Here is a 24,119-nt window from a genome sequence, read left to right on the forward strand (position 1 = left end):
GAGGCTACTTCTGCCCTGCACACAAGGGACACATTAAAGTGATGAGTGTCACCAGGCTGGGTCAGCCCTAGTCAGCAGCCTCTGCCCTTTCCGCTTTATACCTCAGCAGCTCACTTCTTTAAAAGCCTCTGGTGAGGGACTGCACCAAAATGCAAGTGGATGACAGTGCCTGTACCCTGCAGTGAGCAGTGCACCTCCCCAGGGCTAGGAGCACGTGTCCCTCTGTGCCTGGTAGGCCTGCCAGCACAGTGACAGGCACAGAGCCCAGCTTTCACTCTCCTTTATAAATCACCTTGAACCACTTAAAGACTTTGGGATGCTGCAGCAAACTGAGCAGCAACTTTAACTACTTACTACAGGAGATGGAGGGGGAAGAAAAAAAAAAAAAAAAAAAAGCTACTATTGCAGGGAGCTGAACTGCTGAGTTACAAACATAAAGACCAGCTCCCACGGCTCCTCCACAGACACACAAAAGAGAAACTCTCAGCATGTGATACCACAACAGAATCCACAGCCAGCCTGAGGGGCCAAAATGGAACTAATGAAAATGCCCCGTGCCCAGGTCAGGAAGATGTACTTCCCTCAGGCTGTGTCATCACTCGTAGATCCATCGTTCAGCTGCATCCTCCCAGCACATCAGCTCCTCTGGGCGGAACCAGAGGGAGATCTCCTTCTGGGCACTCTCAACCGAGTCACTGCCATGAATCACATTCCTGTGGGGAACAAGAAAGAGATCAGGCTTGCAGTAAGCAGAGAAAGGTTGAGGAGGGAAGCTGCAGCCGGGAAAGTTTCACTCCAACTGATTTAATTAAGCCTGCCAAGGCAGTCACATTGTACAGTATTCTTTTCCATCACCCAGCTCTCCTTCTTGCTCAGGAGAACATGGCTTAGGATGTGTAGGAGCTGTCAATTTCCAGCAGCCCTCCCTCCTGTAAGGAGAAGTTATTTATGTGCTATGAAGGAGCTGCAAGTGGCTGTTTATCTGAGGAGTTTTTTTTGTTTGTTTTAAAGGTTTACCACTGATTTGCCTCCACGTTTCTCACTTCTTTCAGTGAAAGCAGGTCCTACAAAGCAGGCTTGGTGTCAGACACAAAGGAATGAAAACCTAAGTCAGGAAGCAACTACCACAAGCCAGGTTCAGCTGCAGCCACCAGAGGTCACCACTGGACAATACGCAGTGGTGAGAAGCCCTTATGATTGCAGAACTGCAGCTTGGCTTTTGTTTCATACTCGTATGCCTGGCAGAGCTGGGCAGCCTCCAGGAGAGAGCTCAGAGGGCTCCTCCGTGCCTCTTCACAGCCTGACAGTCCTGATTCCCTGACAAGCAAACCCCTCGGCTGCAGGGAGAAGAGGCCTCAGGAAGCATGAGAGACCTAACCCCAGGCTGCTCCCTTCTGGCAAAACCAACCCAGGTCACCATGTCCAATGTCAATACCTGAGTGATCTGAACTTTGCTCTGCTGATGCAGCCTCGCAGGGCTCGGGCAGGAATGCAAGGACAGGAATGCACAGCAACACTCAGGGCACAAGAAGCCAGACTCACTTGCCAACTTCAATGCAGAAGTCTCCTCGGATGGTGCCAGGCTTGGACTCAGCCGGGTTGGTCTCTCCAATCATCGTGCGTGCCATCCTGACCACATCCAGACCCTGCCACACCTACACAACAGCAAACAGAATCAGCTCCAACGGCTCACCCTGAAATCAAACTGCATTCTCTATACCAGCACAGCTCCCAAAGGCCCTCAGATGGAGCCCTCCTCACCCATTCCCCCCAGCACTCACCATGGCCACCACTGGCCCCGAGCTCATGTACTTCACCAGGCGGCCATAGAAGGGCCGGTCCCGCAGGTCGATGTAGTGCTCCTTCAGCAGCTCCTCCGAAGCCTGCACACAACACACGGCCCTGCAGCCTCCTGACAGGGCATGGAACCCCTCCCGCGTCCCGGGGCACACCGAGAGCTCCACCCGACCCTCGCACCTGCAGCAGCTTCAACCCCACCAGCTTGAAGCCCTTCCTCTCGAAGCGCCGCACGATCTCACCCACCAGGTGCCGCTGGACACCGTCCGGTTTGATGGCGATGAAGGTGCGCTCGGAGATACCGGAGCGAGCTGCAAGAGGGCATGGGTGTCAGGTGGAGGGGAAGGAGGGGAGAAAGGGAAAAAGGGGGCAGAAAAAGGAGAAGGGGAGGAAGAAGAAAAAGGGGGTAGGGAAAAGGGAAAAAAAAAAAAAAGGGGGGTGGAGGGCGGGGGAAAGGGGGGAGGAGAAAAAAGGGGAAGGGAGGGGGTTGAAGGGAAAGGACAAAAAAGGGGGAAGGGGAGGGGGGGAAAAAGGAGAACTGGAGAAAAAGGAAGGACGCCGGACTTACCGCTATGGAAGACGCTGGCGAAGACCGCCAGCACCAAGCAGATCATGGCGGCGGCGGCGGCACTCTTAAAGGAACCGCTCCCTCCGCTCATGTGTCCGCCTGAAAGAGTCCCCCCTCATCCACACCGGAACATTTGTGCTGCGGCCGAGGGGTGGTGCCGGAGGCTTTAGAGGGAGTGGCGCTCCGCTGCTGCCATGGCAACGGGCGCGGCCTAGTGGGGCCTGGAGCCTCCCAGAGCCTGCAGGGTTCGGTCATGGCGGGCAGCGAGCGGTGCCGCCGGGCCCGGGCGACATGGGAGGTGTCCGAGTCAGAACCGGAGCCCGAGCCCGAGCCCGAGCCCCACGACCCCAGTGCGGCTCCGGAAGTCTCTCCTCCGGCGGCAGCCGCCGTACGGCCGAAGCGGCGGAGGGCGGCCGGGGAGGCCGAGGCCCGGAGGCGGGAGCGGCAGCGGCGAAAGGAGCGGGAGGCGCTGGAGAAGCGGGAGGCGGCGGCGGCGGCTTGGCGGCTGCTGAGGCCCGAGCGCTGCCTGCGGCTCCTGGAGGTGTGCGTGGATCCAGGTGGGCTGCGGGGCCTGGCGGGCAGAGCCGAGGGCAGCCCCGTGCTGCTGCTGCCTGCTGAGCGGCTCTCGGCCAGGCCAGCACCCCTCACTCGTCTGCTGGTGGGGTTGCATCGTGCTGGGCTCTGGAGAAGCAGCAGTGCCGTTAGTATTAGCACAGATAAAGCAGCTCTTTTTCTTATGTCAGGGCTGATCTTTATTTCTCCACAGGTTTCCTTGAAGATCCCGGCTCAGATATTTGGATCAAGGCTTTGAGTTCCCTGGACTGTAAACATTCCTTTAAGCCTCAGGCAATTCCCTGCAGCATAACCTGGAGGAGAAATATGCCAACCATTCCATCTTCCCCAGTGAGTCGTCATCTTCTCTGTTGTAAATGTAATTTGACATCAGATGTTCTGTGGGGAGAAAGCTTTGACTTGGCTTTCTGTGCTGGGTGCTGACAGCAGCAGCCTCAGGCGTGCTGGTTACCAATGGCCACAGGTAGCTCAGGAGGAGAGCTGGAAGTGGTCCTCATTCAGATTATTCTAAAGATGGTGTTTTCTAAGTATCTACACATGTTTGGTTTAGGCATGTGTGCATCCAGTGATAGTCTGGGGAGTTTGTAGTAAGCAAGACTGAAATGACCACAAGTTATTCATACAGAGATGTTAGTTAGGTTGGCAGCAGCTTTTCCAGAGCAGATGTTGTGTATGGCCTGCTGTCACAGGCAGCATCTGCATGGTTGGAAAAGGCTGGGCAAGTTTGCTGCAGGGCCCCCAGCTCTGAAAGTCTACCAGCTCTTCCTGAATTTTGCTTCTAGGAACCTTAAAGAAGGCAGGTTCCTTCTGGTACCAAATACTGTGCCTGTTTTGGTTTGGCTGTGGTAGGTGCTGTGTAAAACTGTATTTTTGTAGCCACAAACCTAGGCTGTTCTTGTCCTCACCCCCACTATAAGAATTTCAGATAGAGGCAGAACTGTTTGGCTCTTGTGGTCATATGATGACTTTGAGGTGCAGACAGAGCTGTTTTTTGTCTTTTTGGGTTAGATGGCAATTTCTGCAGTTGTCACTGCTTTCCTCACCAGGTTATTTATTGCACCTTCGGTGGTCTGCTTGTGTGGGAAAGTTCTTTCAGCTCAGCAGTGGGCTTTGATCAGCATAGTACTGTTGTGGTTTAACCCAGCAGGTGGCTAAGCTCGCTTCTTCCCTTCCCAGTGGACTCGGGGGAGAGAATCTGGGGGAAAAAGAAAAGTTGAATTCGTGAGTTGAGTTAGAAAATAGAAAGAGGAGAAAAAGAATAACAGTTATAATAATTATATATGTCTAACAGGTGATTCACAAACAATCGCTCAGCCACCTGCCAACCAGACCCCAAGCAGCAGCAGGCCACCCATTGAACTCCTCCCTTTTTCAGGCTTTCCTTCCACATGATGTGATGTGGTATGGAACAGCCCTTTGGCCAGTTCAGGTCAGCTGTCCTTATTCTGTCTCCTCCAGCTCCTCCTGCTCCCCTGTCCCTCTCACTGGCAGGACAATAGGAGAAGCTGAGAATACTAAAGCAATACTAAAATATCCTTATATCCTCTATACAAAACTAGAGACATTGATGTATTATCAGCATTGTTTTTTTAAAACCAAAACATGGCATCGTATCAGACACTATGAATTAAAATGACTGTCCCAGCTGAATCTAACATGGCCTTGTGAGTGTCAGAACCCCTAAAAGCATAGGCACTGCATAGGTGGAGACATGCTGGGTTCTGCATGTGTTGGAAATTATTTCTTCTCCTTTAGGATGACTGCATGGTGAAAACTGAAGAGGAAAAGGAGGTGTTGGTGTTGTTGGAGCCAGCAGATTTTCTAAAGCGCCTCTATTCCCTAACCCAGGTAATGTAGATCTCTGAGCCAGAGCCATGCAGAGTGCCAGGTAAACATGGGAGGCAAGGGAGGGTTCATTCATGACTGCCACTGCTCCACCTTGAAACAAAGCTGCGTTACAGAGTGCAGCTGAGAACCCGTGTGAGAGTGCAGTGATAGGGGAAACGTGCAGGCTTTTGCCTTTAAACCCACTACAGGATGCTGCTTTCCTTCAGAGGAGGATTGGGCAGGATTGCCTTGGGAGAATTGCCTTTCCTTGTGTTTAGCTTTTCCCTTTTCATTGTGCTTATAAAAAACATGCTTGAAAGAAACAATCAAAGCAAGCAGTCCTTAGAAATGCTTGCATTTGGAAGCAGAGAATTTAATGGTTAGTTCATGTGCGTGCAGTCATGCCGTGTTTTATTTATACCTATCTAGGCAGCCTGTGCTTCTGCCCTGAGAAGTTCAGAGGCCATCCAGCACAGTCTGAGAGTAGAGAAGGAGAGGCTAGAATAGCCAGTGCCTGTGAGAAGGTCAGTGCTAATGCTCCAGGGAGAAAGGTGAGCCAGAAAGAAAGCTGAATATTGGCAGAGGTGGCATGCTGTGCCTGCCCAAAGGCAGCACTCTCAGCTGCAGTCTGGCTGCTGCCAGCTTCCAGTGATGAAAGTTGTTCTGGAAGCCCCCTGCTGTCCAGCCAGAGATAGGGAGGGTTTGTTTCAGAGAGGAAAACTGCTACAGACTTGGGTGTGATTTGTCTTGCTTCAGACTTTTGTTGATGCCTCGTCAGGGAGTCAGCCTGACCTGAACCAAGTGTTACCTTTGGCCAGCCTGGAGGGCTCTTCCACTAAAACCTACAGCCTGGCTGTCGTGGGGCTGGATGCCTACAGGTGGGATGTGCTGGGGGCATGGGGAGCAGCGGGGCTGGGAAGTTTGCCATGGGTGGAGAGAAGCATCTGTGCAGCAGGGAAGTGTCTGGGGTGAGCTGCTGAGCGTAGTGCCAGCATGGGCTGTAAATCACAAGGTCTGTGCTCAAGAGGACTTGAGTTTTACCATCTTGTGGATATATTTTGCAGATGGATTTAGAGCAGACTAAGGATTTTGTAGTTAGCAAAATCCTTTTTACCTGTTTGCAGGTGAGACTACGCTCAGGACTAGGCAGAGGGATGCAGTGATACAGCTCTTGCTGCACTGCCCTGTGCACCAAGCAGGGCTGCAGTGCCTTTCTGTTCTCAGCAAAGTGTGCAGCTTATGAAGCAGGCAGAGATGTTTGGTGCCTGAAGCCCCTTTCTTGTTCCTGGAATGTATCATTCATGTGTTGCTCCCAGTGCCTGAGTGCTTCCTGCCTGTGTGCATGCACAGCAGAGGAATTTCCTCTTCACGATGATAGTGTGATTGTCCAGATTGTCCCACATCAACTCAGCTGCAGTAGCTAGGTCTGTCCTGTCCTGTCCTTTCTGAAATGTTTCCCAAGGGAGAGCTCTTGTTTCACCACTTCCTGGGCTCTTTCTCACTGAAGCCTGTGAGGATAATTTTACCAAGCATGTTACATTTTAAAATAATCAGCTGTGGCCTGTTGAGTTCTGCCACTAAGGGAACCAAGCAGCATTTACCTTAGTTTTGGGTCTTGTCTTCTCTTCTGCAGCCACTTCCCTCCAGCTCACATGTAGATCTGCAGTTCTTGACACAGAAGGGCTGCATGTGGCACGCAGAACTGCAGCAGTGTGCCAGCTGTAGCAGTGATGCCTCACCGGGGACCTTTGTCTCCACCATCAAGTCTGACTGGGAGGTAGCAAATGTGGGTGGATTAAGTGACCTTTTCCTCTTTATCAGACAGCCTGAGGTGTGAATATGCAGTGCACAAGTGTGAGCTGTGTGTCTTGCTTACAGGTGTAACCAGGAGCAGAATGGGTGGCAGGCACTGAGCCCTGGAAAGCAGAGTTCCAAATCCCAGCCTGGCCCAGAGCTGTTCATGACTCAGCAGGAAATACTGGAGGTAGAATTTCTCATGCCCCTCTCATGTGCCCTTCTGCATAATGAATGCTTGACAAGGAAGGTGATGGCTTACTTGGAGTCAAGTTGTGTCCACATGCATGCTCCCTCACCCTAACTGACCGTGAGCACGGGTTTGAGCCTTCTGTTTGGATCTGATCATGCCTCGCCTCCCCAGCCCCAACAAAAGCTGCCCAGTTAGCTGTGAAAATTGCTGTTGGTTCTCTGCCTTGCAAAGCCTGTGTCCCACAGCAGAGTGGAAGCGCTCCTTGTGATACCACAGCTGTCACAAACTAGGTCAAACAGGATATAAACCCTTACTTGATATCCCTCAAACTAAATTCCTGCCCTGCCTGAGTATGTCCCAAAGGGGGATGATGACCCACCAGCTTACTGGGAGCTAAGAAGGATGAGCAGGCTTTACTACTCTTCTTTGTGAACAGAGCTCATGCAGTCAGCCCAGCCTCCCTCCCCTCCCAGCCCATCTGCACCCTGCTGAAAGATGTGGAGTGCCCCTGTGTTCTCCTTGCTCCTATTTCCGAGTGCTTTTGGTGGTCAGGGCTGACAGCAGCACTGCTGGCTGAAGCTGGAGCATGCTTATGAAGGAGGATGGGGGCCTCAGGTTGTCCTGGCCCTCCTGACCCTATTTCTGTCCCATTGGTTGGTGTCTTACGTGTTTCACCACTGTCGTTTCTCTTCCAGGCGCAGGTGGTGCTCCAGCTGTGGGGTAACATTGATGTACAGCTCCTAGACACGTGGCAGGAATTTGGTGAGCACATCTCTGCGCTGACTAAGGCAATAGCAAGGCGCCCATACAAGTGAGTTTATTGCTGGATTGGACAAGTTCAAAGCCCAGAGCTTTGGAAAGCCTCATAGAAGCTACAGGAACGCTTATCAGTGAGTGCCAGTCTGTTTTGGTTGATGTTAGGGCTTGGACTAGATTGTTTTCAGTCCTCTGTGCTGCTGGAAATCAACTAATCTCACAGTGAACACAGTTGTGATTCAGCATGAAGAAGGGAGAGAGGATGAGAACCCTAGGGAAACCTTTGCACCAAGATGTTCTGAAGCTTTCCAGGGAAGGAAAGAAAACGTTGAGGAAAAAATATTAGTCCTGAAGAGAGAGGCTTTAGAAGGAAGCCCAGTGCCCACACGCTGTCTCCTGGTCTTGCTCTCAGCAGTCTGTCTTTCTGTAGGAGTCAGCTGGAGATGCAGGAGTTGTCTTTCTGCACTGCTGGGGTCTCGGGCAAGGGGTTGCGAGTAGAGAAGGATGGCACAGGGCTATGGCAGGTGTGGAAGAGCCAAATCCAGCAGTTTAACAGAGTCAGCCCTGCAACAGCAGCAGCAATAGCAGAAGCATATCCTTCCCCTGGCCTCCTGGTACAGGTAAGTCAACAACAAGTGCTTGTTTCCATTTGGGGTGAGCACGAATCACTTAAGCTGTTTCCATTAGATCAGAAACTGACAGAACTGTTTTCCTTCTTTTTTTCTGTGTAAGTCTTACATAGTCAAATATTCTCTTCTACTTTTCTTCTCCTGGAGCTTTGATCTCTGCTCCTAGCATACCCTCTTTAGAAGAAAAGCTATCTCCTTGTACACTGAAGGGGCAACACACACAAATCAGAACGTGTGGAGCCTGCTTGCAAGTTGTGGATCTTGATTCTTCTGAGTTTTATCCTCTGATGCCTGCGTGTTTGGGGGAGTGCTTGCTTCGTCAGGGATCCTCTCTGCAGTAATGGGGTCGAGCCTCTCAGTGGAGAGTAGGGTCTTCTCTTAGAGCACGCGTGTTAACTGCTTCATTCTTGTGTGTGCTTGAAGGCCTATGAAGAGTGCAGCACAGAAGGTGAGAGACTGCTGCTGCTGAGTAACATCCCTGTGAAATCAGACATCGGTGGGAAGGAGCACCGTGTTGGGCCAGACTTGTCCCGCCGCGTCTATCTCTTCATGGTTTCCACCAACCCTGACCTCATCCTGGACCTGACTGTATAGTGGGACCAGGGACCACCTCAGTCAGCCTCAGCATTTTCTGCTAAACTCAACAGTTGCTGAGCTGCTTCTGGCATGGCAGTGCTGCTGGGAGCCCAGCCCGTGGAAGCAGCTGGTTCTGTTTCAGAATAGACTCGCACATCAATAAATCTCTTGTTATAGATGCTTTCTTCAGCCTCTTGGCTCTCCTTTCCTCTTTTAGCAGCTTTATATCCCTCTGGCTGTCTCTCTGAAGCATGAAGGCATGTTTGGAGCAGGAGCTCCAAGTCTTAGTAGCTTGGTTCCTCTGCTGACATAACCATGGTAAGTGTGCTGCCTGTCAGCTGTGTTACTGAATGAGCTAAATACTTTGTGCAACGTCCTGACTTTTAGTGTCCTGCTGCCTGCTCACTCTTTGGTCCTGCTACTGTCAGTCCTGCTTGTGATTTCTTCAGGATTGTGGGTCCAGCTGGACTTGCTTAGAAAAATGTTCATCAACTGTCAAAGCCAGCTGGCCAGAGAGAAACCACAGCCTGGGGTACAGGGAGCTCAAGGCAGGAGAGGCTGTTGGCTAAGCTCCCAACATAAGGACACGCCTGATAAGCTGCAGAAACTCCATGTGAAATGATGGGCTAAAATGGGATTCTTTTGCCAAAGCAAATGTTGAGCTTCTTATTTGGAAATAGTTGCAATGGGGACAGGAGAGATCAGGAGCCCTAAAACTCTGAGGATTTGGTATTGCTAATTGTGGCATTTCACAGTGACACAGAAACCCCTTGAGCTTCTCATTAAATACAACTTGCAAGCTCCAAGTGACACCAACCAGTGCTGTGAAGGTGGGAGGGCACCCTCAGAATAAAGCTCCTCCTTGCCAGTGATTCTCCTGCTTCCATCTGCTAATGCTTGAATTAGTTCCTGGGAGGAGAAATCCAGCAGGGCTGTTTTTTCTGGCGGGAGCACTGCTACAGATGGGTTGACAGAGAGCCTGTCCTGTTTAATTAAGGTTCTCATTCAGAGCCATAAACACAGAGGCAAGAGCCATCTTTGCTTGAAGATTCACAACGTGAGAAGGAAAGGAACAGTCATGGGGAGCAAAACGCTTCGCATGAAGCCTTTGCAGGTCTGTAATGACCAGGAGAAAAGACAGCAGGTGGCTGCCTGCGTTCCCAGTTGCAGTGCTGGGAGGGAGCCTGTGAAGAGCACAAGCTGAAAGGCATTTCCCATCTCATCTATTTCAACACCCCCCAGTTTGCAATAACCTTTGCACTTGGCTGATGGCACCAGCTTAAATCATCTGTAAATGCAGCACTCACCGGAAGAGAGTTTAAAGGCTACAGAAAAACATCCTGAAAAGCAGTGCTGTGTTCATCTAAGGACTCAATTATGCTGGCATGCAAAACTGCAGGACAGACTGACTGCACGGGATTGCAACAGGGGGCTGTGCTCCTCCCTACCCTGGCTGTGCCTGCCCACTTGGTCTCCCAGCAGCTCCTTCAGCACTGAGGGGCAGAAAGAGGGGAAGCTGAACTGCCAAATGTGGCCATTTCAAGGGCTTCCAGCTGCATCGGCGCTGGGCTGAGTCCTCTGAGCCAGCCTGTCCTGACAGCACAGTGGAAACTGGCAAGAACCACCACTCATGTACTCGATCCCTCAGTGCAGTTTGTGCCCAGCCAGTGCTTGTGGCCTAATCCACAAGGAGCAGCTAAGGTGCTTTTCCTTCCTCTTTCCTGTCTGAAATATTAGGGCAGCTCAAATGTGAGAAAGCAGGAAGGCTGTCCTGTGTGTCTTTTGCTGGCAGTGGTGCCAGGCCACTGCTGGATTATTCACTGTTCCAGGCTCCAGTCCAGCACTGCTTCTCAGCACGTACAAGAAGGGGCCAGCTGCAGGCAGCACACAAGTCTCAGTTAGTGGCTGTCCTGCACACAAACTGCTCTGACTTTCTGTCTCTGGGGTGGGTATTTAGGGCTGTTTGAATGCAAATTGTCAGACACACACATTAATAAAACACCACAGTCTTTCCTTCCTGTTTGCAGCCACAAGCATCAGCATGGCGCTGCTGAAGTTCCATCCAGGCCTGGCTCCGATGTTCCAGTGAGCAGCACAAGAACCCTCCATGTGGCAGAGGCAAGGTAACCCCATCTAGATCTGACAAACAAATGCTGCATTTCAAATATCATCTCCAGGCTGCTAGCTGTAAATAGTGTACCTATTTTTGACAAGCACGTTCAGCTTCTTGCCTTTAAAGGTCCTAGGAGGAATGAAAGATAGCTTATACTTTTATTATTACAGTTTAATACAGTCTTTGATACAGGAGAAGCAGCAGTAGCCAACATGCAAAGCAATTAAAGTCATGGAGGGGATGCTCAAGAAAGATCACTAACAGATTGACTCTCTTAAGTAACTGCTCTTTCACAAGTGGCACGGGTGCATCTCTGAGCCCATTTCCCTAAGTGCTGCAGTTCAGTCATGCCCCACAGCACGATGAATTCACTGCAGATACCAAACCAATGCACAATAGTTAGGAGGGGGGGGGCGTGGAGAGGGGGCTGGTCTTTCATTTTGTCTTTTGATGAATCAAGTTTGCAAGAAGTGTGCTTTGAGATAGAGAAGCCACCTGAAATCTCACCTCTACTGCCAGTCTACAGCAAAGAGAGATTCTTCAGAAAGAGGCGATGGCTTTCAGATCATTGGGAGATTAACGTCAGGTATTTGGCTGCAGTTTATGCATTTCACAGAGCTGATACCTCTTTGGGTCAGCGGGTATTTTCAATGCAAGTGATGAATGCTCAGGCTAAAGATTCCAACCAGCACAAGAGAAATCTTCATAAACAGGTAGAAATAGATGTCCCCGTGAAGAAATAGGTGCGTCAGGCCTGGGCTGCCCTCACAGACAGCACAACAAAACCTCACCCGACTTCCCCAAAGCAGTTCGTCTGAAGAGACATCATGTCCTCCTGCACCTCTTCCTTTGGCAGGCCTCTGCATCTGAGCCACAGGAGCTATCTGAGTCGCTTCCTGATGACGAGGAGGAAGGCTTCGACGTGCTATAGTTCATGCTCAAGACCCACCCCAGTTTGTTGTGTAGCACTTGCTTGAGTCCCGGTGGCAACGGCAGCACCTCCAACGTGTCCACATAGTCAGGCAGGAGCTGGCGCAGGCGGTAGCAGCACAGGTACTGCAGGGACGTGCAGCTGGCACAGGAGCGGATCACCTTCATGCTGCTCTTGGCTGCTGTGGAGCACACCATGGGGTAGAACTTCTTGTTCTGCAGCTTCGTAGCTGCAACCCCTGCAGAGGACAGCATGGAGGATTCGCATTAGTTTTGACCAGGTGATCTCGCTCCTCCCACCCAGCCTGAGCTCCACAAAGCTGTCACAAAACGCTTGGAAAACAGCCTTTTGAAATCCAAATCTGGTAAACAAACGCAACCTTTGCCCCCACTCGCTTCGTCTCCATCTTTTATTTGCTACTATTTTCTCCTGCAGCCCAGCCGCCGCCAGAGTTCAGCTACAGCTGCAGTGCTCCCCCATTTCTGCCTCTGTGCCTGAAGGCTGCTGCAGCTGCCCTCGCTCTTACCAATGCACTTGCGGTTTTTGAAGAACGTCAGTGTTCCGTGCCACGTGTCCAGATGCACCCCGATGATGGAGCCCTGGCCAAACCTCGAGGAGAAGTTTGTCTTGTCACCCTTGTGATGCAGTAGTCCTTAAAACAACACACCTTGCATTCAGCAAAAAAAGTCTGCGCTCCACAAATTCACCCCCAACTCTCAGACACTTCCCTGCGAGCTCCCACTGGTACAGTCTTGGTCAGCACCTACAAAATGCCCCGTCTCCTCATTGTTCCCTCAATGCCCCCCCCACCCAAAGCATATGATGAAAAGAGGGAAGCTGAGGTTTTGGAATACCAGAGCCCAAGCAGCTGCACTGAGATCCTGAATCACTGGCATGCAACCTGCGGTCCGGAGGCCCTGAAAATTCACATGCTGGTTGCATAGGGTTTGCAAAATGCAGGTAAGGCTCCAGGAGCTGAAAGCAAGCAGCAGCCTGTCCTATGCAGTATGATGCTTAGGCAAGCCCTGCAGGTGCGCAGGTGAATTGAACAGGCAGCAGCTCCCATTGTAGTTAACCAAGGGATTCACAGGCCTTGTGGCCTTTTTGGCTGTGATCCCATGTAATTCTTAAACCCGAGCACCTGTTGCTAACACTTCAGCTGTCCTCCCCCTAACACTGACCTGCCTGCATTACCTGTGTAGGAGAGCCCCCAGCTGTCCTCATCCTTGCCCAGCAGGCTGCAGAAGGTGTGTCGGTATTTGTCCAGATTCACATCTGATGTCCCAATTCCCACCATCTGGTAGGCAAAGTCGAGAAGAAGAACACAAGCTTAGCATCTGCAGGAGCACAGAATGCTTCTAAAGCAACAGAACACAAGTGAGACTCCAGGTCTCCCTTCCTTCGCTCAGCACAGCCCAAAAAGTAAGAGGTTCTGCTGAAGCTAAGCTGAAGGTTTCAGTTCTCTGTCAAAAGGTTTGGCCAGCACTGCATTACAGAGCCCAGGAACCAGACCACGAGGTGCAGCCTTAGCAGAGCCAAGGGAGCTAACAGGGCTGTGGCTCATGTGAACTGTGGAAAGTGAGGCTGAGCTGTGGCCACAAGCCACAGAGCGGTGCCACAGCTGTACACAGCCCTGCAGGGGTGATGCTTCAGGGGCAGGAAGTGACCGAGCTGAGCAGCACACACCCCAGCACACCCAGCAGAACTGCCAACCACAGCCTGCCTGGATGCTTCCCCAGGCTGAGGACGAGCACCAGCACAGCCTGACCAGAGTCCTTGTTAAGTTTATTGCTGGTGAACTCCAGGGAAGCAGGAAAATCAGGTTCTAGCCACAGTTCCTTTGGTGTTGGCCTAAAACCACTTATCCTTCCAGCTTCAGTTTTCTTACTGCTAAGTGAGGATGCCAGGGTGAAACACAGAAGGAAGTCTGCTATCCCGTTCACAGAACACAGGGCACTTCTAAGTGCCTGGAAGCAACCTGGTTCTACGTACCATATCTGTGCCATACACTGGAGAGGTCATCTTGATCTCCCAGAAATGCTGCCCATCTGCCAGCTCCTTGTTGCCCCGGATGGCTGCGGTGCCACAGCTGTACTCCATGTGGAAGTTCACCTTGCGGTTGTCACAGGTCAGCAGGGTGGCCGTCGACTTATTCAGGTCATCCCATACCCAGTCAAAATCTGGTCAGGAAAGACACAGGAGACAAGGATGGACATAGGCCCTCAGGGAGCTATTCCCAAGTGAAACACAGGTGGACAATTGTTATAAAGGCCCATCAAGACTTTATTTTTTTTTTTTTAAATTAGGTTAAATCTTAAGCTGTGGACATATTTGAGGCTTGAACTATTCTGCATCTTCCCACAGGGGATGGATGGTTCAGCGCTCTCTCCTTTCTGTTGCTATCAGTTCTGACAAGGCTCCTCAGACCTCCTTTTCTTTTCTCTGAGGGAAACACAATCATTTCTTGTCCATTCAAGGGACTGAAGTCAAAACACAAGTGCTACAACAATTCTGCTGTGCTCTGGGGCTTTCTCAGTCAGCCCAGACCTGCTCTTTACCTGCCTTTCCTGTCTACTCTGCGGAAACCCTGCTGCACACCCAAGTGCCCTGCCAGCTGCACTGGGGATCAGCATGAATAGGGTTGTGGCCACAGCAGCTGACTTTTCTAGCAGCCTCAACTGGATTTGAACTCAGGTCTCCAGAGGTGAACCCTGACACATTAACAAGTTCAGCACTCAGCCCTGGGAGCACAACAGAAGACACATGCTTATAATCTTCCTAAAGGCTACGTGGCCTTGAGATGTAAACAAAGGAGCATCAGGCACTGGGACAGAGATAAGGGCCCTGTGGAACAGCAGTGATCCATGCAGAGGTGCAGGCTGTGCCTCCAAGCCAGGACTGCTCCCACCTCGCACCCCAAAGGCCTCTGGAAGGAGCCCTTTCCTTACACTCATCTTCCTCGCCGCACTGGCAGTCCTTGACACGGTGGAGGGCGTGCAGGCTGGAGCAGTAGGGAGCTTCACTCTGGTTCTCACAGTTGCAGTAGGACTCTCCAGTCACGGGGATGGCGCTCGGGATGGAGGGCGAGAGGGTGGAAAACTCCGGCTCCGAATCCGAGTCGCTGTGCTGCAGCAGAGAACAGAGGAACATTACTGCCAAGCGTCCCCAGGTTGCAGAGCTGGGCTCTCCTAGCAGTCAGGTTGCTCTGCAGAGCTGCATGGGGACATCCCCAGGCTCGTGCCAGAGCCAGTGGCAGCACTGCTGCACTGTGTCCCAGCCTGGTCTGCCATGCAGAGGGGCTGAGCTCTAACTGCCCTGTCTTGGGACCCAGCGTGTCCTTTGTGCCTTCACAGCTTCTAGGCATCAAAGAGATGGGAGGGGGGCAAGTAGCATGACAGCCCATGCAGCTCTTTAACAGCCATTTTTAAGAAAGCTTTGTGCTAAAGTGATGGCTTTCAGCATGCAGGTTACAGACAGCTGGGGATGCCAGTCAAGGCACCACAAAACAAGAGCAGATGCACGCAAATGCCTGTACACAGAACCGGTACATTGCCACAGGGCCCTGTGCCTTCCTCAAGGGAAGGCCACACTGCTGAAAAACACTGCTCCAAAGAGAGGAGGAAGAAAAGGAGGCCAGGAAGGGGAGAGGGCAGAACAAAAGAGTAGCAGTTAAGCAGTAAGACTGCAGTTCCTCTTGCCAGCACTGCACGAGCCTGCAGGGAACCTAGTGAGAGATTTCAAGGCTTTTGTTTACTTTTATGTATGAACACAAGAACGTGCATTTTCTATTCCTCCACACCCAGAGAGCAAAGCGTGCCTGCACTGGATGCTGTAAGAGGAAGAGCCCTGTCTGACCCCACGTTACAGGAGATTCCTTCTCACCCCATGTAACTTAGCACAGATCTGAGGTCACACACTGATCATACCTGCTCACTATTCACCCCCAGAGCAGGTGGCAACAGCTATGGCAGATTTTGTCATCAGTATTTAAAGATAAAAGTCCTCTAAACTCACAGAGCTGTGGCCACGTAACAAGACAGCGGGACTTAACATGACTCAAGTTTACTTGTCTGCCACTCACCACCTCCTTCTCCCACTACAGATTAGAAAGTTTGATTTGTATCTTTCATTGGCCTTTCCTAATTGCCACTATCTAAAAATTTGGCTGTGGAAATACAAAGCTCTGCTGATATTTTCTGAGAGAGCAGTGTCTGGATTTGGGCTCCATGCTTGGGCAGAGACCTTGTAGTATTTTAGCCTGGCTCTGAAGCTTCAGGAGCACTTCTGTATCCTCACTGCTGCACACACTGTGTGGAAAACAGAACTCATGCACTAAAACTAGGGTGAAGGATGGCCAAGAGGATTCTAATTCCCTTTTAGACCGGAATTTCACAGACTGGAGCAGCCTGCAGTCTCCCCAACAGCAGCTAACAGCTGCATGACAACCAAAAGACAGCAAACCAGACGGGAGAACTGATTCAGTTCAGTGCATATTTTAGATTGATACTTAAAAAGAATATTTTTAAAATATTATGTACTACAAACACGTTGTGTGTTTTAGATGTACAGAGCAGTTCTCTGGCCCATGGGCAATAAGGCTTGTGAAGGGCTTGGATTCTCCTACAGGGAGATTGTCCTACAGGGAGAGACTAAAGGAACTGGGGGTGTTTAGTCTGAGGAAAAGGAGGCTGAGGGAAGACCTTGTTGCTCTCTTCCAATACCTGAAAGATGCTTATAGAGAGAGTGGGGCAGGTCTCTTTTCACTGGTGACAGGATGAGGGGAAATGGCCTCAAGTTGTGCCAGGATAAGTTTAGGTTGGATATCAGGAAAAGCTTTTTTTACAGAAAGGGTTGTTATGCACTGGAATGGGCTCCCCGGGGAGGTGGTTGAGCCACCATCCCTGGGTGTGTTTAAAATCTGTTTGGATGTGGTGCTCAGGGATTTAGGGGAGAACTGTTAGCGTTGGAATAGTATTGTTAGATTGTGGTTGGACTCAATGATCTTTGAGGTCTTTTCCAACCTGAGTGACTCTGTGGTTCTATAAAGGCACAGGGCTGTGGTACAGGGCTGCAGCCTTGCTAGCCCTACCTTGGGGAGAAATGCCATGAGCTCCACGTTACAGCCTGGGGGAAGCAGCATCTGCTTCCATCTCATCCAACAGCCTCCTATCAGTCTCTTCTGGGTACAGCCAGCCGTGTGCCTACCTGCCCATCGGAGTCGTAGCCCCAGCCTCGTGCTCCCGTGGCCAAAGCGAGCGCCCGGCTGTCGGCCTCACGCCGCACCCCGCTCAGGACAAAGTGCCAGGCCCGGCTGCTCCGTGTGCGTCGTGCCATGGCAACCCGGGACAGGTAGGCTGTGGGGATGAGGAGAAGAGGTTACACGTGCCAGTATGGCTCCCTTCCCCTCCCTCAGGCTGCTCAGGCTCAGCCCTCCGCAGGGCACCGCACTGCCCAACACCACAGCAGCACAACTCAGATCTGATGGGCAGGACAGCAGGATGAGTTCCTCCTCCACTATGAGCCTCTGCAAACTTTCCTCTTGCTCCCCAGGTCTGAATACCAAAGACAGCTTCTCTGCACTGCTCTGCTGCCTGAGTTGCGTGCGTCTGCTGCTGGGAACAGCGCTCACTCACCTCTGAGCAGCTGCCTACTTGGAGAACACTTTGCTAACAGCATTCGTGGTGAGGAACGGACAACTTTCTGTGTGCTGGCAGGAAAGCGGGTCTGTCCTGACCTGCCTCGAGGACAGCAGGCAGCAACTGCATGCCCCAGACAGAAATATTATGCAGACCAGATTTCCACAGCCTCCCTCCCACCCCGACAGGCCAAACCAGCTCCAGCCGCCCCATCACAGCTCTGTGTTGGGAGGCACCACGCTCCCTTTCATTCTTCCTTCGCAGAAATCAACTCCTCACGGCCAACACCCGCACGGCTGGGTCTCCTCCCGCCTCCTCCCGCCTCTCGGACCCGCTCCCCACCCTCAGCCCCCATCGCAGCCGCACACCACACCCGCACAACTCCTCTCCACCGTGCTGACGCCGGAGCAGCGGCCAGGCCCGGGCCCGGCCGGCGGCACAGAGCTGCTGGTGCTCCCGAGGAGCAGAGCTTCAGGCTCGGGCAGCTCCCCGCTCTCCCCGAGGCCCGCAGCTCACAGACGGGCGCGGCGCGGGTCCCAAAGAGGCTCCGGGCCCACGAAGGCCGCACCAAAGGCCGCGCTGCCTCACGGCCTCCACTCCCTCAGCTGAAGCACGACCGGGCTGCGACGCTCAGAGCCCCGCAGCGCAGTCCTACGTGCCCCGGCCTTGCTCGGCCCCCTCCCAGCCCCGGTCGCGCTCACCGGCCCCACTCCGGGCCCAGCTCGGCCCGGCCCCGCCGCCGCGTTCCGACCTACTTTCTCCTCCCGGGACATAAACAATCCGCTCAGAGCGCCGCCCTCCAAGCCGCCTTATTGGCTACTTCTGCTCGGATCTGCCTTGCAATTGGCTGAGAGTCCCGTCGCTCAAAGCTGAGGGACAAGCGGTGGGGTGTGCCCGCGGGGAGCTCGACGCCATTGGCTGTGCCCTTGTCTATCTCAGGGGAGCAGCGCTATTGGGTGGTTAAGGCGGACGAGAAAGCACAGAGTCTATTGGCTGGTGCTAGTGGGAGGGGAGCGGCTGTGACTGGCCACGAGGCCCGTGGGGGCGGGCCTCTGGGAAGGGCGCGGCCCGCCATTGGAGGCGGAGTCTGCCAGTCGGAGGGGGGCGGGGCTTAGCCGGCGAAAGGCGGAAGAGCGTTGCGCTGCGCAGCAGCATGGAGGAGGTGGCGGCGGGTGAGCGGCGCGGGGTTGCGGTCGGTCCGGCGCTCTGGGTTGCGTGCGTGCCCTGTGTGCGCCCGCAGCTCCGGCCTTTCAACTCCGGATCCTGGGAGGCGCCGGGGCCGAGTGGGGCTCTGAGGCGGCTGGGCCCAGTTCCCGGTGGGCTGCGCTGTGTGCCCGCGGGCCTGGCGCGGGGCTCTCGGTGCCGCCGCCCTGCGGGGTTCCTTACCACCCTTCCCGTGTCCTTCTTCCCGCTCCACGTCTCCCCTCTGTCCCGCCCCGTTCCCGGTTCCCTCGTGCCCTTACCCTCGGTGGAGGCGCGGATGAGGTCGGCCGTGCTGGGAGCTGGCTCCATGGCCGCTGCGGTGCCGGTGCGATGCCGGTTCCGTGGCGAAGCCCGGTACGGGGCGGGCCGGTGACTCAACTGCCTCCGGTGACGGGGCGCCCGGGAACGCGGGCCCGGCCGGTAGTGGTGGTTGCAATTCCTTGGTCTGAGCTGCTCCAGGACCTTGGGGAAATCCAGGCGGACGGGTGCGGTGAGAAGCGGGGCTCGGGCCAGAGAGCAGCGCGGCACGGAGCGGGGAAGCGCCACGGGCTGAGCCCACCGCCGCCTCCCGGCCCGCCCCACTCAGCACCGGTCATGACGGAGCCCCGCGGGCACCCATCGCTGTGCTGCCCAAGAGCTGAGGTCATCGCAAAGCTCTTCCTCTACTCCTCGGGCAGCCAAAGCGCTCTGTGCCTTTTTGCTCCTCTTCATTGCCCTTCTCAGAAAGGGCTCTGAAGAATCACAGAATGGCCAGGGTTGAAAGGGACCCCAGGGATCATGAATCTCCAACCCCCTGCCACACGCAGGGCCACCAACCTCCCCATTTCATACCAGCCCAGGCTGCCCAGGGCCCCATCCAACCTGGCCCTGAACATCTCCAAGGATGGACGGGGCATCACAGCCTCTCTGGGCAGCTGTTCCAGCACCTCACCACTCTCTCTGTAAAGAACTTCCCCTGACATCCGACCTAAACCTTCCCTCCCTCAACTTCAAACCATTTCCCCTTGTCCTTCTGTTTCCTGAAGCTTGTCCCTGCTCTCCCTTATCCCAGAGAGAAGCAACCTGGGTGGCGTGCGGCACATCCTGCTGGTGCTCTCTGGGAAAGGCGGTGTGGGGAAGAGCACCATCAGCACGGAGCTGGCTCTGTCGCTGCGGCACTCGGGCAAGAAGGTGAGTGAAGGGCTGGGATGCTGATTTGTAGCTGGTCTTTCCCCCCATCACCTCAGCATGATCCTCCTTGTCCTCCATGCCACCCGTATAAAGATCCCTTGTCGATGCTCTGTGCTTTCTTGATCCAGAAGAGCCCAACACAGCTAACAGTGCAGTTCTTTTCCCCTTTATCCAAGAGACTGATGCTATCTAAAACTTCTTTTGCTGTTATTTTTGAAATCAGGATGCTGAGAAATGACTTGTTGGTTTGTATGGTGACACGTGTTCCTCTGTGGGCAAGCTGAAGGACAGCAGTGGTTCACGCACAAAAGGGCACCGGGGGGGGCATGAGGCAGGCTGATATCTAGGAGGACTTCATAAAGGCTCTGTTGAGCCAATCCCTCTGAGGTTCTGATGGGTCCCCAGAATAAAAGTTTCCCCAGAGTGCTTGTAGGTACCCAGGAGATGTTTCCTTGGAGGGAAGGAGGTTGGGACACCATTCTAAGCTTGAAGCAACTCTTTGAGGTTGTGCTTCAAACCTGCTGCTTTGGTTCCTGGCCTAGTGGAGAATGCTGCCTCCTCTTTTCTGGGGAGGAAACAGAGCTGAGGACTGTGACTGTGCTCAGGCCCATCTGAGTGGCTCTGCTTCATCGCTGCAGGTGGGGATCCTGGATGTGGATCTGTGTGGCCCCAGCATACCCCGCATGTTCAAGGTGCAGGACAATGATGTGCACCAGTGTGACGCCGGCTGGGTGCCGGTCTTTGTGGATCAGGAGAAAAGCATCTCACTGATGTCCATTGGCTTTCTGCTGGAGAAGCCAGATGATGCTGTGGTGTGGAGAGGACCCAAGAAAAACGGTACAGTTGTATTTCAGCGTTAGTAATGTTCTTACAAACTCTATTGGAGGTGATTTTGGCTCCTGCCATGGGCAAGTCATTCTTTGGGGCATGAGCCTTGTTCTGCGGGGCTGTCTTCCTTGAATTGGGTTCAGGGCATTCAGATGGCACAACTTTTATTTTTGCAGCTTTAATAAAACAATTTGTTGCTGATGTGGCTTGGGGAGAGCTGGATTTCCTCATCGTGGATACACCTCCAGGCACCTCTGATGAACACATCTCCACAGTGGAGGCCCTGCGGCCCTACAAGCCTTTGGGAGCAATCCTAGTCACCACCCCTCAGGTAGGGCAGCCTGCTGGTGCTGAGCTGCAGCACGCTTTCTGGGCACAGTCAGTGGGGAACTTTGCACCCCAGATGATGCTGTCACCCATCCTCCAGGATGTGGTTCTGTGCGCAGATCCTCTAAGTGGAGGATTTGGTCGAAGCTATGGCCAGCAATAGCAAGAGAGCATCTCCTAATCTCCATCACCTGCATGTTTTATGTATTTGTGCATTCCTGCTCCGGACAGACATCTAGACAGACAGACACCTCTGACCTTACCTGTTCTCCCTGCAGGCAGTGTCTGTGGGAGACGTGAGGCGAGAGCTGACGTTCTGCAAGAAGACAGGCTTGCGAGTTCTTGGCATTGTTGAGAACATGAGTGGTTTCGTTTGCCCTCACTGCTCGGTGAGCTTTTGGTTGGTCCGTTTTGGGTTCTTGTTCATGTCTGGGTGTCACACGCTGCTGTGCCTCAGGTGGAAAATCAGTGAAATGCCACAAGGGTGCCGTGAACCTGAGAGATGAGAAGCTGCCAGCTGCTGCATGAACGCTGGAAGAAGCCAGTGGTTCTTTCCAAAATAGAGCTGGGAGAAGGCAGGGGAAAAATAGAGCTGGCAGAAGGCAGGGGCAAAATAGAGCTGGGAGAAGGCAGTCCTTTGTGGCAGGAAGGTGGATGGGAGCTGGTACTTCTGTACGCAGACAATGCCTGCCCTGTTGCTCAGATCTCTCTGCTGTGGCTCATGACTCACTGCTGTTTTCTTCCTCCTTCAGGAGTGCACAAACATCTTTTCCAAAGGGGGAGGCGAAGAGCTGGCCAAACATGCTGGGGTCCCTTTTTTAGGTGAGTGGACTCTGGAGCAGAGCCCTCCTTGGTGACATCCTGTGTGGTGCTGTGGGAGTGCTTGAGGGGCACAGTCTGTCAATAGGGCAGGTGGGCTGTGCTCTTAGTCCCTGTGAGCCCTGAGGCTACTCAGAAGCAAGGTGAAGTTGCTTCTATACCATCCACACTGTACACAGTGGGCATCCAGTGCTGCCAGAGCAGGGGCAGTGATGAGCACAGCCTCCTCTGGCTGCTAACATTGTGGTGACAAGCAACCAAGCCTGAAGCCACCCAGCACTCCTGAAATTCCCTGAGAAAAGGGGGGCTGAGGGCTGAACCTGCCCTATGGATGGGGCTGGGAGCAGAGCAGGAGAGTCTCACAAAGAACCGTGGTCTGGTGGTATTTCAGACCCAGAGAGAGGTGAGAAGGAGGGCTGGTGAGAGGGGTGGTTGCCTTTTCCTGTTGCTGCCCCTGGAGATGCCTCTGGCAGGAGTTTTTCTTCGATCCTCAGTCAAAGCCTTTGCCTTGTGATGAACAAGCAATCACGCTCCTCTTTCCTCCTCTCCCTCAGGCTCCGTTCCTCTGGACCCCCAACTCAGCCAGAGCTTGGAGGAAGGCAGAGACTTCATCCAAGAGTTTCCCAAGAGCTCTGCCTTCCCTGCCTTGACTCGTATCGCCCAGCAGATCCTGGATGGCGCATTGCAGCAGAGCTCCTGAGGAGTGATTTGGGCTGGACTCTTGCCTGGCAGCACCACCGACAGCCCTTGGCTGGTGGGGAATAGGATGCAGAAGCTGTTGATCTATGGAGCTGTTACACTGGGGGATGATGGAGGGAGGAAGGAGCACAGCATCGGTGCCTCTTTTGGCAAGTCAAAAAGGGAAGTGCTGCTCTACCTCTCCACATCCAAAGATACTCTACATGGGCGTCTCTGCTCACGTGGAGGACGCACAGCCTGGTTCTTGCCTTCTAAATGTGGCAGCACTCTGCCCACATGGTACAGTTGTTTTTAGCCCCCTCATGCAGTGCCTTCCTCTGCGACCAGCTATTGCACAGATATTTGTGGAGCTCTATCTTGTTTCCTTGTGCATCTCATGCTCTGCAGTGCAGCTAACGATGACTGAACGCAGCTACACTGGCAAGCATCATCAGTTGGGATGGATGTTCCCTCGCCAAGTTCAGATGGCACGAATCATCTGCATTGTAGCTCCATGTGTTGCTGCCTTCTGCTGCTTTCCTTGCGTGATACAATACATTACTTGGTTCAGCAGCTGGCAAGCTGGATGCTGTGCTGTGGACCTGAGCCAAGGCAGCTCGCTCTGAAAGCTCCAGTTGTTGGTACATTGTGCCTCTGAGGCACTGCATATGTTTCGTGTGTTTTCAGCAAGTCTAGTATCCATTTGAAGTCTGCATCCGACCCCACTGGAAACAATGCCTTTTTTGATCTGCTGAGGGGTTACTGTGACTCAGGAATATTTTTTACAGTTCCAGACAGTAAACATCTTTCTTAAAATGCAAGTCTATGAGTTGAGTTTTTTTCCATGACTTTGGGCCTCATCGTAGCTGAGTCTTAACAGTATTAACAGCACTTCAGATACATCTAGATGTTTCCTGCTTCTCGTGTTTCCTTGCTGGGGCTCAGCTATGGCTCTTCTCCAGCTTCTAGATCCTGCTGTTGCCTGGTCTAGTTGAAAACAGGCCCCTGCAGTCCTTTGCATCCTTTGCCACAGCCCTTCTCCACACCCCTGCCACACATGGGGCTCCTCCAGCTCCCAGATGGTTCCTGGCTCGCTTCCTCTGGCTGTGCTGTCTCCTTGGGACTCCTTCCCTTGGCAGCTTCTGTAAGTTTGGATTTCTCTGCGGTGCTGTTGCTCCCTTGAGTCCTGCTTTCTTCTTGCAAGCGTGGTTTAAGCTGGGAAAGCTGCTAAAGATCGTGTCTTTGCACTTTATTTCCATCTCTCCTATAGCATGAGCCCCTTCTGCCTCTGTGCCCTCTCTGTGATCGGACCTCCACCTTGCAGTGCTGCTCTAGAGAGTCAAGAGAAACGTCAGATTCCTGCTGACCAAGCTGTCTCCTCGTTGGAAGCCCTTCATTATGAAGGAGACTGGAAAAGCATCTGTCCCTGCTTGGACTGCACCCACATTAGGACTCACACCTGACCAGGCCTTCCCCACTTGCAGCTTTCCTGGAAATCTCATCTGACCTTTGCTCACTGATTTGGGATTTGGAGAGTGGGGCCGTTCCTGCAGCCACGCGCTCTCCTGGCCTGTGGGACTGTGTGCAGGAAGAGCCTGCGGTGCAAATCCCGCTCCCTGATAACGCTGAGTGGAGGGGGGGTCAGTGCAGGATCAGAGCTGGGCAGCTGGGCAGGGCTGTGTGCACAGTGTGAGGGACGCT

General features: G+C 53.1%; 4 protein-coding genes across 4 annotated transcripts; 2 read left to right on the forward strand and 2 right to left on the reverse strand.

Annotated features, from left to right (window-relative positions):
• Positions 1-595: 595 nt before the first annotated feature.
• Positions 596-2,456, reverse strand: NME3 (NME/NM23 nucleoside diphosphate kinase 3; the record flags this gene model as incomplete). The annotated part of the gene is made up of 5 exons (XM_079543017.1): positions 596-713; positions 1,543-1,655; positions 1,782-1,883; positions 1,978-2,108; positions 2,366-2,456. The coding sequence occupies 5 exons, from the start codon at positions 2,454-2,456 to the stop codon at positions 596-598; spliced, it is 555 nt and encodes a 184-aa protein (XP_079399143.1).
• A 162-nt stretch (positions 2,457-2,618) lies between these two features.
• EME2 (essential meiotic structure-specific endonuclease subunit 2) lies at positions 2,619-8,731 on the forward strand (the record flags this gene model as incomplete). The annotated part of the gene is made up of 8 exons (XM_079542759.1): positions 2,619-2,922; positions 3,132-3,268; positions 4,694-4,786; positions 5,522-5,643; positions 6,644-6,749; positions 7,448-7,563; positions 7,939-8,128; positions 8,561-8,731. 8 exons carry the CDS (start codon positions 2,619-2,621, stop codon positions 8,729-8,731), a joined length of 1,239 nt encoding a protein of 412 aa, XP_079398885.1.
• Positions 8,732-11,651: 2,920 nt separating this feature from the next.
• Positions 11,652-18,905, reverse strand: SPSB3 (splA/ryanodine receptor domain and SOCS box containing 3; the record flags this gene model as incomplete). The annotated part of the gene is made up of 7 exons (XM_079543015.1): positions 11,652-11,995; positions 12,284-12,409; positions 12,952-13,054; positions 13,750-13,937; positions 14,706-14,883; positions 16,963-17,111; positions 18,857-18,905. The coding sequence occupies 7 exons, from the start codon at positions 18,903-18,905 to the stop codon at positions 11,652-11,654; spliced, it is 1,137 nt and encodes a 378-aa protein (XP_079399141.1).
• A 21-nt stretch (positions 18,906-18,926) lies between these two features.
• On the forward strand, positions 18,927-22,440 carry NUBP2 (NUBP iron-sulfur cluster assembly factor 2, cytosolic; the record flags this gene model as incomplete). Its single annotated transcript, XM_079543070.1, has 7 exons — positions 18,927-19,086; positions 19,648-19,766; positions 20,405-20,603; positions 20,771-20,925; positions 21,200-21,310; positions 21,674-21,743; positions 22,295-22,440. The coding sequence occupies 7 exons, from the start codon at positions 18,927-18,929 to the stop codon at positions 22,438-22,440; spliced, it is 960 nt and encodes a 319-aa protein (XP_079399196.1).
• Between the last annotated feature and the right edge of the window lie 1,679 nt (positions 22,441-24,119).

This window comes from Tetrao urogallus (genome assembly GCF_951394365.1).
Source record: "Tetrao urogallus genome assembly, chromosome: 15".
Lineage (NCBI taxonomy): Eukaryota > Metazoa > Chordata > Aves > Galliformes > Phasianidae > Tetrao > Tetrao urogallus.